This window comes from Calidris pugnax, unplaced genomic scaffold, assembly GCF_001431845.1.
Source record: "Calidris pugnax isolate Ruff unplaced genomic scaffold, ASM143184v1 scaffold44, whole genome shotgun sequence".
NCBI lineage: Eukaryota > Metazoa > Chordata > Aves > Charadriiformes > Scolopacidae > Calidris > Calidris pugnax.
The window spans coordinates 7,173,334-7,187,378 of record NW_015094506.1 but is presented as its reverse complement, the minus strand read 5'-3'; the positions used below and the strand labels follow the sequence as shown (position 1 = coordinate 7,187,378).

At 42.7% G+C, this 14,045-nt stretch overlaps 2 protein-coding genes across 3 annotated transcripts; both read left to right on the top strand.

Moving 5' to 3' along the window:
• The first annotated feature begins 850 nt into the window (after positions 1–850).
• ART4 (ADP-ribosyltransferase 4 (Dombrock blood group)) lies at positions 851–5,111 on the top strand. 2 transcript variants are annotated; one of them, XM_014964257.1, is made up of 4 exons: positions 855–1,159; positions 1,381–1,908; positions 3,048–3,774; positions 4,561–5,111. In XM_014964257.1, the coding sequence occupies exons 2-4, from the start codon at positions 1,822–1,824 to the stop codon at positions 4,653–4,655; spliced, it is 909 nt and encodes a 302-aa protein (XP_014819743.1). In that variant the 5' UTR covers positions 855–1,159; positions 1,381–1,821; the 3' UTR covers positions 4,656–5,111. The 2 variants fall into 2 exon arrangements, with proteins under 2 accessions (XP_014819742.1, XP_014819743.1); XM_014964256.1 differs by lacking the exon at positions 4,561–5,111 and having other exon boundaries at positions 851–1,159; positions 3,048–4,549.
• A 142-nt stretch (positions 5,112–5,253) lies between these two features.
• Positions 5,254–12,705, top strand: SMCO3 (single-pass membrane protein with coiled-coil domains 3). The gene is made up of 3 exons (XM_014964258.1): positions 5,254–8,578; positions 9,085–9,139; positions 10,950–12,705. The coding sequence occupies exon 3, from the start codon at positions 10,967–10,969 to the stop codon at positions 11,642–11,644; it is 678 nt and encodes a 225-aa protein (XP_014819744.1). The 5' UTR covers positions 5,254–8,578; positions 9,085–9,139; positions 10,950–10,966; the 3' UTR covers positions 11,645–12,705.
• The last annotated feature ends 1,340 nt before the right edge of the window (positions 12,706–14,045 follow it).

Genomic DNA, 14,045 nt, shown 5'->3' with positions numbered 1-14,045 from the left:
TAACAAGGTAGGGGGTTTTCTGTTGTATGGTTTTATTTGGTAAAAAAGAAAATCAAGCTTCCTGTCTGTATTTGCATATTTCTGTTAGTAAATATTCTTTTCTGAGAGCTTGCACACAAATGCCTTGATCATGTACAGGATCATAGAATCATACGGGGTTGGAAGGGACCTCTGGAGATCATATAGTCCAACCCCGCCCCCCCCCGCCAGAGTGGGTCTACCTCTAGCAGGTTGCACAGGAATGTCATCTACCCTGTGTCACCAGATCTTTAGATGAGCTGGAATAATTATGGCCTTTGAAGATCTGAGTGCGCCAATCAGATTACAAATTTACTGCTGGACTGGGGAAGCTCGATTTTCACCTGATCAATGCAGAATTAAGTATCATTCTAGAACCTCTGCTGCCATCTTATGGACATTGTATTTATCGCCATGTGATAATGACAGCTTCAGAAGAGTTTGAAAATGCAAATTCAGTGGGTTTTCTTCCTCATTCACCTCAAACTGCAACAAAGACTAAGAGGTTAGAAGGGAAAAATAGGGACATAATCTACAACTGGATTATATACAGCTGAATTGACATTCCAATGGGGCTGTTTATCCTGATTGTCAAGTTCCTGCTGGAGCCTTCCACTCTTTAGCTCCTTTTTATCTCTACATGAATGGAAGAGGAGATGGCTTTGAATAAATTCACAACCTCTTCTTTGGACTCACTTTTAGCAGTCGAAATACAGCCCTAGATGACAGAGCAATTCCAACAAGGAGGAGTAGATAGACTGCGTGTATTACTTCGCATCACCCTTCATGTCATCATCTCATATCACCAGTGGCTACAGACACTATCAGCAGCATCAGCTGCTGCAGCATTATAGATCACTTTGAAAGGATCCCAGCATAAGACCTTTATGTCATCTCTCACCCTGTTTCAGCAATATTCAGCAAATGCTCTCTGTCCACAGAATCCAAGCAGCTGCACAAACGTCCCTTTTCCCAGGGAATCACACCATAACTGCGAGTGCCCCCCTCTCCCAGCCTATCACTAGCAGGCAATGGAAAATGGACTTCACTTCTCTGTAGTCAGAAGTCATGAAGCCCTGACACCTCCTCTTGGCTCTTTTTCCCTGCAGAAGATTTGCCAGAGGCCATGGGGGCTCTGCAGGTGAGTAACTCATTGCCCTTTGTTGGGAAGAGTGACTGGAAAGCAGCTACTAGAGAGGGGTTAATACAGAATCTGTGTTTACACACTCATTCTGTTTTTAATGTAAACAGTTCAACGAGGTGCCACTCTGCAGTGGTGTATGGGTAGGATTGGCAGCACACTATTAGAAACCATAGGGAGGTAAAGGAGGAGATGGACAGTTACGTTATCTCTGCTTCCAGATGGGATCCTGACGTACCCTGCATTTCTGTGTCGGCTTTATCAGAGCTCTGCACTTTTCAAAAGGGCTTTTTAAGCTCTTGAGTAAGGAGTGCTCTCCACCTCATCCTGCCTCATCGCTCCTCAGGAGGGAACTGCCTTAGACTTCTCCAAGCTGGAGTTTTCTTCCTTCTTTCTTCCAAGAGAACTGTCAAGGCAAAGGACATCTACACCACCTGGAGCTGGTGCAACCAGACTCTTTCTTATGGATTGTGGGCACATTTCTACCAGTAAATTGTCTGTTTGTCTTGATGAATGACTTCTGAATTGCTGCAAGAATCTGGTAATTCTTTAGTTGAAGAATTGTCACCAAAACCTGACTGTAAATTAAAAACTGCAGATTTTTCCAGTTAAGAGAAAAAAAGGGAAAGAAACAGATGTAAACGACCTCTACTTGAACTCAAATGCTCTTTACAGTGCCTTCTTGGGTGGACTCTAGGATGCCCATGCTGCTGGTCAGCCTTCTGTTGCTGATCTCCTTCCAAAGGCTGGTAAGAGGGGATAAACACTATTCTTTATTTGAAATGGTAAAATTGCTCATTCCATTGAAAGAAAATATTTTCATTTGAAACATGTTATTTAAAGAGTTTTGGGTTCATCTTAAACTCCTCTGTTTTCAATTACTCTGTTGCATTTCTTACCTGTTCTAATTTCTTTTAACTACTTGACTGGAAATTTCCTCTTGTTTGGAGCCAGATGGTTTCCCAGGTTGTGTTTGTGAGTGGATCTCCTGTTTCTCTCCTTTTCCAACCTGTCTCAGCTGAGGCTCTGACAAAAGCAGTATGTTGTTGGATGGGACAGTGACAATATTGCTCTATTCCTTGTGACTGTGACTGTCTTTTAGCTTTCTGTTAGAGCAATTATTGTATCATGGAGAGATAAACTGAATCCCTGTACAGTTTATGGGCCAGTATAACTTCAGAGGCTAAGAAAGGTACCGATTTGGTTACATGTCTAGGATGAATAATTGAGATGTAGTGAATATCTACTTGTAGAACTCAACTAATTGTCAACTGACTACAGTACATGACTAGTGTACTAAGAGACCAAAAATCAAAAAGAACAATATCATCACTCACACCATTTCTTAGGTCTTAGTCCGCAAGGTTTTTATTAATTAGAAATTTTAGATGATTAGTGTGCCATTTCACAGTCAAGATATGTTATAGTTTATTTTCCTGTTATAGCATCCAGTTGTAAATACTTACTCATGTGTCTAATGTTTATTTACATAACAAGTCCAGCTGGCCTTATTGAAACAAACTGGATGAATAAAAGTTTTGGCACAGTGCTACTATATTGTCCTTTACTGAACATCATGCACTAGAGCCAAGATATGTCCAAGAGGTATTACAAGACAGGAAGAAGAAATTCACCTCTTAGATGTGTTCAGGCTGAACTGCCCAAAGCACATTGTTTTGGTTATTCTTTCCCTCTTCAAACCCACTTACTAATCTCAAGCAGAATATTGAAATAAATGGACTGTGAGTCTGTCTTGCAGGCTCTATACCCTGCTCTGACAATAATGATGAAACAAGAAGGGGGTAGGGAAAAACCCGGCTTGCATCCATAGAGATACACAAAAAGTTCACACTTTTGATGTTCACCTTCATTTGCTTTTATGTTGCAGGCTGCGTCCCACCTCATGATGGACATGGCTCTGCATTCTTTTGATGACCAGTATCTGGGGTGCAGAGATCAGGTGATGGAAGAACTGGAGCGAGGAGACTATTTCCAAAAGGAGATAGCTGCTAACAAGGACTATTTGAGTCTCTGGAAGAAGGCTCAGGAGGCTTTGTTAAAGAGCCCTGTAGGTCTCCTGAGGGAGATGCATGAGAGCCACGCCATAGCCCTCATGGCTTACACCATGAACTCTTCCCTGCATTCTCAGCTGAACTGGGCCACATCTACAGCAGGAAGCTCTCCAGAGCACTACAGACACAACTTCAGTTTCAAATATTTTCACTTTTACTTAACGACTGGTATCCAGATAATGAAGCAATGGCAGAGCAGCAAGGACAGCACGGGAAAACATAAGTGCTACCGGGTGCACAGGGGTGTAAAAGGCTTATATATCCAGGCCAAAGTAGGCAGCAGGGTGCGATTTGGCCGTTTCACCTCCACCTCCCGCCTCTGGAGTGAAGCCCAGAAGTTTGGGAATGAAACTTTGTTCACAATGACCACTTGCCTGGGAGCAGCTGTGCAAGGCTTTTCTTACTACACATCTGAGAAGGAAGTCCTTGTTCCCCCTTATGAGATATTCCTTGTCAAAAGCTTCTTTCGGACACAGCAGGGTAACCGGCTGCACCTGCACTCTGTGGGGAGCTACAGCAAGTACCACTGCCAGCTCCTCAAAGGTATCATATATAGCCCTTCGTGCAGGGGGGGGCTCAGGACAGACCGGTCTCAAGTAGTCCAAGCAGCTCTCACCAGCTGCACCTACACGGGGCCATACTCAAGGCCTAATCTGTAGCTTGCCCACTGCATTCGCCTACAAGAGCCACACGATCCAGTTTTCAGCTGGTGGTTGTGAAACCTGGGAGCACCCCGCAGCTCTCTAGAGGGTAGTACATCTCATATACAGCAGCTCTCAGGGGTCTTCGCAGCCTCCATTTATCCATCTGCCATTGCAAGGATGTCATAGGACACAAGCATTTGGGTCCCCACCATTCCTGCTGCAAGGGCAGATGAGATTTGCAGGCAGCGTGAATTCAGATATTTATTCTGGTGGCTTGCAAGGCTGCTATGCTTCAGGCCTTGGGACAAAACTGTTGCTGCTTTAGTCGTGTTCTCTCTCCTGTGGCAGAAGGTATGCTTTGGCAAAGCACACACTGTCAGTATTCTGCCTACAGAAATATCTGTTCTGTGCTGGAAGACCTCACTGGGCCTCTTCCACAGCCCTGTCCTTCTGTGAGTCCACCACCACTACAGGACTATTGTTTTGTGTCTCTGAGCAATAGTGTGACAATGCAACCTTTGAGCATAGAATCATCATTCAGGAGTGAGAATTTGTGCCTGTACCTAAGCCAAAGTAGGAGGTAGACAGGAGGAAATGCCTTATTTGGGCAAAGGCTGTGTTAACAAGTGCCAAAGCTTCAGGCAGGCAGAAGAGGTCTAAATGACTGCTCTCATCTTTCTTTCAGCTTCAAGAAGCAAGAACAGTGGTTCCACTGCCATCGCCTCTGCCGTTCTTCCTAGTGTAGCTGGAATTTTATTGTGTTTGGCCCACAATGGCTGATTCTCTGGCTGCATCCAGATATGTACGCTTGAATAGTGTGCAAGAAGAATTCACAGGAAATCAGTATCTGGAGTTCCTGTTGTTACAGAAGTTTCAACAATCCCTTTGCTTTCACCTGCAGCTCTCCAGCAGAGAATGGAACATTCAGCCTAATTCATGAAAACAGACATTGCCTGGACCCATTCAGGCAGGAGGGCAGTTATCTATGGCCTTTCTGAAGAGTAGGGCAGTGACCCCCCTCACTGTAGGTAGCTTTTCCCTTAGGCATTCAGGAAAGACACACATGGACTTTGGACTCTTTATAGATCTTTTAGTACCTTTTAGTGAGAAAGAGCCTATCTGTGGGATGCAAAAGGCATCATGGTGGTAAAGCTCAAACTGAGCTACTGCCCCTGAAATCCTGAGACAAGGTTGTTCAGGAAGCTAAAACAGTTTGAATACAAAACTATTTTACTACTAGATTGTTTTCTATATGTATTTCACGTTACTTTCTTGTTGCTCTTGGCTTACCAGTGATTTCAAATTTAAGTTGTCAGAACTTGTTTTTCACCCCTACATGCTTACAGATACTAAGCCCAGAATTCAAAAAAGAATGAAACGATTAGAAGCAGCTGCTGCAGGTACCTCCTGTATGTGCGTTCAAACATGTTTAAACTCTTTTCTGTGTAAGAATTACAGGAATCAAGATGGATTTCTGATACATCAGCACATTTATGTCTCTTTCTGGTCATCTGTGATCGCTAGGATGCAGGCTTCAACTGTTTTAACAAAGGTCTGGAATCTTTCACAAGGTGGCTTCAGCACCCTGAAAGCCTCCTCTAAGTAGTCAGCTGCTATTTTCTGGCTTTTCTTTATGGATCTGTGTCCTTGAAGGATAGTCTGTAGGAAAACAAAAAGTGAAGTGGGGGAGGGTGGAAAGTGAAGCCTGAGCTGTTGTGAAGTTTCACTCGAGGAGGAGCTGCCTTCTGTGGTACTTGGTGTTTCATATTGTTGTAGTATCTTCAAAATATCGGCATACTCCACAAGAAGTTCTGATACTTGGAGGGATAAGGCAGGTGAACTCAATAACTGATGAACAGCAGACTCTACTGTGTCAGGCAAATTGCCATGTTTCAACATCACTGCAATGAGTGTACCTGTGATGCTTTCTACCACCTCCTTGTAATTCTCATAAACTTCCTTTATGGCTGCGATCTTGTCCTGCAAGGAGGTGGTGGGATCAGCAATGTTATCATACAAACTGTGGCTGATGCTTCCCTGTAGATCTTTGTCTCTTGTTTCCACAGTGGCTTGCATCTCTTTCAAAGCATTGACCACGAGCTGCAGATTCTGTTTAATGCTGAAATGCTCTTTTACCGGCATGATGGGGAGGTTGGTGCCAAGATGCTCCTTGAGGAGTCGGAATATTGTGTTGGTTGAAGAGACATAGATGTACACTAAGTCATGCAAATTCTCGCAGGCCTCAATCAGCCTATCTTTATCACTCTTCAGACCAAGGCGGGCTAACATTGCTGGAGTGGAGTCTGACTAAAAAGCAAAGAGAAGAAATGCAGAAGACACAGGGGAATAAAACTGGATATATTGGCAGCTAGAATGCTACATTTCTGAAAGCAGTATTGCAAGGTATCAACCCACCCACCCACCCCCAAGACATTACAGTTAGAAGAAAACACAGAAGAAAGCTCTTTGTCAGCCTTTGCTGGGGTTTTACCAAGCAGGCCAGCCAAATATGGTGTAAACAGCTGCAAGTATTATTACTCTTATGGCTGCAGGAAGTACCCCTCTGACCGTCAGCATGAAATTCAAAAAGCAATGGAAGTGCTGTAAGTGAATTATTCTTACCTTTTGGTGTTCATTGGTAAATTTATGGGAGTCCTAGCAAACAATCTACTTACATCATCTTTAGAACTATAATCTTTCAGTTTGTATATACTGGTGCATCTACACAGAATTAAACTCATATTCTGGGGATGGGGGGAATAGACACTGCAAAGTCAAATGTGTCAGATGTCTACATTCAACAGACAAAGCAACTGAAGACCGAGTAATGCAATGTTCTGTCAGGCTACAGTTTCCTGTGAAGTGGCCCATATCTCTCAGTTCAGAGTGAGCAGGTGTTGCAAGCATCCCTTGATAGGTGGAAATACAAAACATTTTCCTTGCCTGGGCTCACGTCTTGCTACTGTTCTGACTGCTAAGGAAGTTATGTCCTTCTGCTTGTGCCTGAGAAGTCTCTCAAGGGACTACTGCAGGTACAGTCCTGGGACAACACGCGGCTGAGGGACTTCTGATGTTGGCTTTGCTTGTGCCAGAGCCCTGCAAAGCCAGACTGGTCGCAGCAGACATGTTTCATCAGCTATTGCTGTGGTTAGAGGTGCAGTTAGATGGGTCCAAGCAGTTGCAGTTTCCCAGCCCACTGCATACTTTTCTCTCACTGCTCAGCTCAGCCCTCTGCCTCTTCCTCCTTTCCCTTCCCATGGCAAACGTGATCTGAAATTGTGTGAAATGGCAAAACTGATTGTAGCCTCCACTGCTGTTCAGCCAAAGCTGGCTCTGGGACTCCACACTACTTCTTCCACTCTGATGGCAACAGAGGAGAGGACCTGGGTAATTGCAGCAAGGAAGGGTGACAGACACTCCAGATGAAGTCCTTCCCCCAAACTTAATAGGTCTGAAACAATAGCTATTAATCTCCCCTTAAGGCCTGGAGTAAAGAAGAAGGAAAACTGCTTGCTTATTGTTTAAATGATTTTCTGCCATGTTCCAAATGATAGAAGAGAAGTATTTGCATCCACTGTAAACCTTGAAGACCTGAAATCAGTTTTCAGCCTACAAAATGTGGCATAGAGGCAGTTGCCAGCCTGATTAATTCAATTCAGCCCAATATTGGAAGAGGTATTTCAGGACTACATGGCATTTTCAGTTAATAACAGGACTCACAATGAATTGACCATTGCAGAACGGTAATAGTTAAATCGTTAGTGTTCTCTCTCAGCTTACCTTCTCATGCCTACAGCTCTGAAAACAGGGGGAGTCTGGTACTCTGGCTCTGTGTTGAATACAATAGCTCATTTTTCAGGGGAAAACAAGCTGGTAGTTGCAGAGTACTCATTTTATGATTGATCTTTGACTTTCATTTGAAAGTCAACCATTCTCTACTAGGGAGGCAGCACTGATGACCAGAGCCTAGTGGGCAGCAGGTCCCTCTTTCTAAGGATCAGAGCATGGAAGATTTCTAGCTTGGATGAAGGCAGAAGTACAAGTTTGTCTTGCTGGAACAGACAAAGCCTGTTTTCACTGTGTGTCATATCTATTTTTCTATTTGTGTGGGATTGTTCAACTTTTCATCCATAATTCGCAGTGGTACAAAACCAGTCACGGCAACAATTCATTATTTAAAAGAACAGCTGCAAGCAATAGTGGGTTTTGTTTATACTTATAAACAATAGGAATTTAGAAATCCTAGTACAAAAACTAATCCTGTATCTGTAACATGGACTAAACGTTGTTCATGTTTTATGTTCTGAGAACAGCAAGTAGTACCATCCTCTTTCAGCCATGGCTGTAGGTACCTGTGATGGTACCTTTGTCACAGACAGAGGGATTCGTGCTGTGACTATTCTCTCCAGGAAAAGGTGGCCTTTGGAGGACCTAACAAATGGGAACCAGCATGAAATAAACTGAAATGTGTTAAAATTCAAAGGAATGGGAAAGGAGGAAGAAAATGAAATGAATCTGGGTAAACATCACACAATAGAATTGACAACAAGCAGGCAGGCCACAGGACCCAGCTGAAGCCCAGCCTCTGGATCCCTAACTCATCACATGCTGCTGGAAACCACCAGAGGAACGCAGGGGAAAGAGGATGGAGTCAGTGTCCCGTACACATTCAGCTGATTGCAAGAGCACTGAGACAAAATCAGGTAGGTAGTCTAAATGTTTAATTAGAAAAGCTTCTGGAGAAAATCTCCCTGGAGCTGGAGAAATAGTCAGAAATATGGAAATATATGTGGCCTGCCTAATTCTAGAAAGCAACTGTAAAAACTAGCAAAAGTGTTAAAGTGAAGATTAAGACCTAATTTTAGCATTAAGAAACAAAATCTAGAGTGGTTATTGGAAGCTGAAATAATCATGCTTAAAGAACAGTTGCTAAAAATCTCCTCCACACCTGCCTAGTATGTAAAATGTTTGTTTAGATGTTATTCCTCTTAGAACATTTTGTCTTCTCAGTTTCTACAAATAAGGAAAAACATATGACTTTTCAACAAAACATCACTAGACTGGAAAGGTTCTAATATCACACTGAGTCAGAGGGCAAGCCAGCAACAACCCTGAGGCAGAACTGATATGAATTCTTACCTTGTATTGACATGGCTTTATGATCCCTGAAAATCACACCTTTACTGTATATGTACTTTGCTCCCCCCAGGTTGAAGGAAAAGAAAGATGTGTTAAAGAATTTATTCTCTTGACAGAGCTACAAGGTAAGTAGCTGGAAGAAATGTACGGTACTGTGCAATAACATTGTAGAAAAAATTATCTTCAGACTGGCTTGTATTTCAACACTGAGACAAAAAAGTTGGCCAGGCAACTATTGAAATCATTCTGTTTTTCTACAGTGATCTTGTGGGGGAGGGTGTGTTGAGTAAAATACAGCTGGGTCAGTGTCAGATGATTTGCAGTTGGCAGATAATGCAAGAATTACAAAGGACCAAAATGGCACAAAGGTATCATTTAAGAAGAAAAATCTAGCTGGTCTCCTACACAGAACTATTTGTAGCTATAACTGTGATATAGAGGCACCAACAGCAAGAAGTTTATCTTGGAAAAATGTGGAGCACTGCATAAAAGTGGCCCAGATTTGCAATAAGAGGGCTGAGAATGCTATAAGTACTGACAAAGAAATGAGTCATCCTACTCATTCATAGATTGCCCCTCTTGCAAAGTAAGACACATGAACTTAAGTGAAAACCATGCTAAAGGATTTTTACTTTGCAGCTGGTGATGGGTTAAAATGGAGTGGCACAGAGATGATTGCAGAAGCTTAGTGGTGAGGAGTAACTCTAGGCTCACTGATAACTCAGTCACTTTTGGACTCTGCATATTGACAGGCAGGTGATGAAGAAAAATGTATTAAATGGGCCCTTCTGCTGGCAAAGCGGTGATGGCTCAGAGGAGAATAATGTTCATAAGGATTAGACAGAAGTGTTTAGGGGGGGTTGAAAAAATGAAGAAGTTAAATTTTGTGCTCTGGTCTGTAGAGCAAGAAGGGAGGGACATATTCTACCCGGCCATGACCTAGGAGCTTGGTGAGCACCTGCTGATATTAGCTCCACAAAGGACACCCAGAGCATGGGGAAAGTGGGAATGCACAAGGAGGGCTGTCCCTGCAAACTGGTGTATGGTGCTCCAGGGCAGTCTGCCATCACAGACATCCAGCTGGAGTAGGTGCTCCTGATGGTGCTTACACAGCACACTGACCATCACGGGGTGTGTGTGTCTGTGTCTGTGTCTGCAGCTGTTTAATGTTCACGAGTGAAAGAACACTGGGGAATCAATTACAACATTAGGGATGTGAATAAACAATGAGGGAACAGGGGCTAAATATGAGGGGAAAAAACACCGTGGGAGGTGTGTGTAAGGTGATATAGGTTAGGATGGGTTTATTACAGATAATTTTACTATTCTCTATGATTTCCCAAGTGTGAGTTTATTAGAATAAGAACATAGTGCTTACATAGTAACATTTTCTCTTGAATGCAAGGAGAAATAAGCTACACTGGCACAAAACATCCTTATGGTGATACAGACTGTGCCCACTCCACCAGTCATCATAGTTATTTAAAAATCTCATGCCACTAGCTGAAAAAAATAGGCTGATACAAAAGTGTGTCTAGAACAGGCCTTTCATTTGCACAGCTTATTTGTTTATTTTAGATTTTGCTGATTAGATGAGATTGTTCCAGATTTTAGTGAATTAGTTCAGCTTCTACTATCTTCGGTTTCCATGGTGAAGAATTACTTATGTTCATTTTACCAATCTGCTAATTACATATTTTTTTAGCTATTTTTGTTGCTCTGAGTATGTCCAATGTCTCATAAGGTCCTTTTCCAATAATTTGGCTAGAGAACCAAAACAAGACTTAAGATTTCTGTATTTACAAGCTGTGCCTTAGGATTTGACATGCTGAATATAAAAAGCAGTGAGGCTGAGATAAAGGATATTGCACTGCTCTTTAAGGGATAGGGTTCTGGGTGTTGAACAGACTAAGAGATTTCTTTTCTCTCTTGAAGTAACCTATTTCTGAAGAATGGCTCTGAGTGACCTCCTGTACCCAGATAACCCCAAGAGAAGGCAAGAATTGATCCACCTGCACCAGGAGTTGCTTGACTGCATGTCCACAAATTTCCGTGCAACAAATGAGCTGGCTGGAGTATTGAATGAACACCTGGGCTGTACCATTTCCCACATTCAGATGAGAGAGAGCAGCACCGTCAAGGAAAACTGTGACATTATGATTCAAGCGATGAGTGAGATTCAGCATCAGGTACAGAAGATTGATAGCGACATGAAGGAAAAGCTGGAGCCTGTGCTGTACCAGAAGCTCTATGACATCAAAGAGCCTGAGCTGGAGAAAATTGCAATAGCCCATAAAGTTTTTTCAATTATTCTCGGAGAAGCAACTTCAACAGCTGGGATGGTTGCTATCAAACTGCTTGGCTCCAATCTTATGACTCTGACTGTGAGCAAGCTCGTCAGTCTCCTTGCGCAGATCGGGGCATCTGTTCTTGGGGGAATCAGCATCACCGTTCTCGGGCTTGGCATTGAAATGATCCTCCATGCCATCCTGGGAGCAGTGGAGAGGAATCAGCTTCTGACAGCTGTGAGGAGCTATGAGAAGCACCTGGCTGAGTTTAAAGCAGCTTCAGAAAAGTACCAGCGTGCCATACGTGAAGTGACCTCTTTGGTGAGACAGCAGGTTCAGTGAATGAATGTCAGAGTTCTCTCTTCTACGGTGACAGTGGCTGCAGCAGCTATGTCTGCAGAAACCTTTTTGATTCATTACGGTAAATGAACTACTGATGGCTTTTTTTCTTATTAGTGGCAGCAGAGCAAAAGATGTGACAGATCAAGGAATTGGCACTGAAATATATTAGTAGGGAATGCACTTATAGGTTCTTCTGGGAGGCAAAGCTTCCAATATTTCATACCTTTGCTTCAGCTGTTTTCTGGAGTTCATTATAGATAACCTTGAACTGTCATTCATCCTAGTGACAGTAATATTCACTGCTGGAGCAGTAGTGGTGAGAAGGTGTGATTTTTCTCTCTATGTTTTTCTTGTATCAAAGATGACAACATGATGGGAGAAAACAAATACAACAAGCCAGTCCATGTCATCACCTGGAGGGCTCATCAGGACAGCTCTGGTTGCTAAACTCTTAGTGTGGTTTAGTGCTGCTAAATCTGATAGGCTGAATTCCCTGTTTGTTGAACTGCTTCCAAGGACTAGCTGAAGCATATTTAACTGCTATTTCCTGCCCCATCCCTCCCTAAGGAGCCAGACAGAGATCTTCTTTAAATAAACTCTAATCCCAGTAGATTAGAAGGTAAGAGAAGCATGGGCCTAGAAGCAAACATACACAACCTTGCCCCACAACTGAGAGAAATCAGCTGTAGTGTTCCAGAAATGAATAACCTCTTATGCTCAGAAATGCCCTGCTCCTGCCAACCCACAGGTAAATACTTCTATGCAGAGTCGCTGCTCTGTTGCTTGGCGTGGGATTATACACACGTACAAGTGTCTGTAGGATTACAGCCCGATTAAAGCACTAAATTTATTTTCACGTGCTTTACCTGGTCCCACTGATGTGGGACTGCCAAGAGTGTGCTTAGAGTCTGCATTTCATAATATGCTACCAAATGTCCTTATTTTTCGGTTCTTAAAAACAAAGCTGGAAGCAAGAACATGATTTGAAGTCTCCTGCTCTGATTTGCTGTGGTTTCATTTTTTTTTGCTTTGATCTTTGGAAAAAAAAAAAAAAAAAAAAATTCTTGACAACTGATTCATTAATTATTAATTTATTAATATAGTTTTTGTATAGTGCTTTGGTTTTTGAAAAAAAAAAAAAAAAAAAAAGGTAATTTAAAAAATGATAAAAATGTAGCTGAATATTTTAATTCCTCTCTTTCCTGCACTTGTTTTGGGTTTGTTTTTTTTTTGTTCTGTCTGAAAAAACAATCTTATATCAAATAATGAAAAAAGGTTAAAATCTTCATTATAGCTGCAATTTATAAATTCCTTTTAATATCCATGATAGACTAATCTAGTAGGATTGTGTATAGATCCCTTTTTTAGTACCACCTTCCCTCATACTAAAGGCGTACCCAAATTCATACTTTCAATTAATATTCAATATTAGCAATATACCATGATTATATTAATTACTAGATCGTGCCTGTAAAAGTAAAGAGAAGGTGAGATTACAACAGGGAAGCTCTCCGTTGCCTTCATAACCCTTCCATTCCTGGTTTTGGTGGTTTGGTTTGGTATTTTCCCCTGCTGTTCCCACTTCAGTCGTCTTTTCCGACTCCTCTCTGCTTTTGTGTTGAAAAGCCAGTAGATGGCAATGCAGCTGTTGGCTCTCAAGCAGCTCTGCCAGCCATGGAGGAGAAAGCCCAGGGTTCAGGAGCATGGATGGGTGCCAGGGACTGCCAACCTGGGACCAGGACAAGCCGCAGTCTGGGTGATGTGAGTCAGGAGAGGCAATTCAGAGGAGGCAAAAAGCACTGCCTTGCCTGGCAGGAGGTATTGTGGTGGGTGACACGGTGACCTGAAGCACCTCCCTTCTCCTGACACAAGTGGCACTCAGTTTAGAGGTATGTGAGAAATGGGCTGAGTTTTGCTTCAGCTAATTGATATATTTTTTGTTAGTGTGTCTGTATTGACGGAGGAGGCTCGGTGATAGTGGAGTCTCATCCATTGTGCCCAGCTAATCCTTAGAAATGCCCTGGGGCTGTCCAGGGATCCTGGTTTATGGGAAGTTATCTAGGTGAAGAGAGCCAGGCTGATGGCAGACTGATAAGTGGACAAAGGTCATCTAGAGGGTGACTGATGAAGATGAGGATACGACAACCCAATGAAGTAAATGACCACCAGGGTGCTTGTAACTACTAACACTGGGCAGTAGACGATAGCAAAGACTGTGAAATAACGTGTAGCGTAATCAACTAATCAAAGGTGTGTTTAGGAGAATGATTTTGTAGAGTAGGTGTGTGTGCCTTATAAAGTAAAAAGGTGTAAACTAGATCTGTAATAGGTCAGGCGGTCGGGAAGAATGTGAGCTCCAACTTCTCTGCCGATGAGATGAGAGACAGTAACTCAGGTGGCT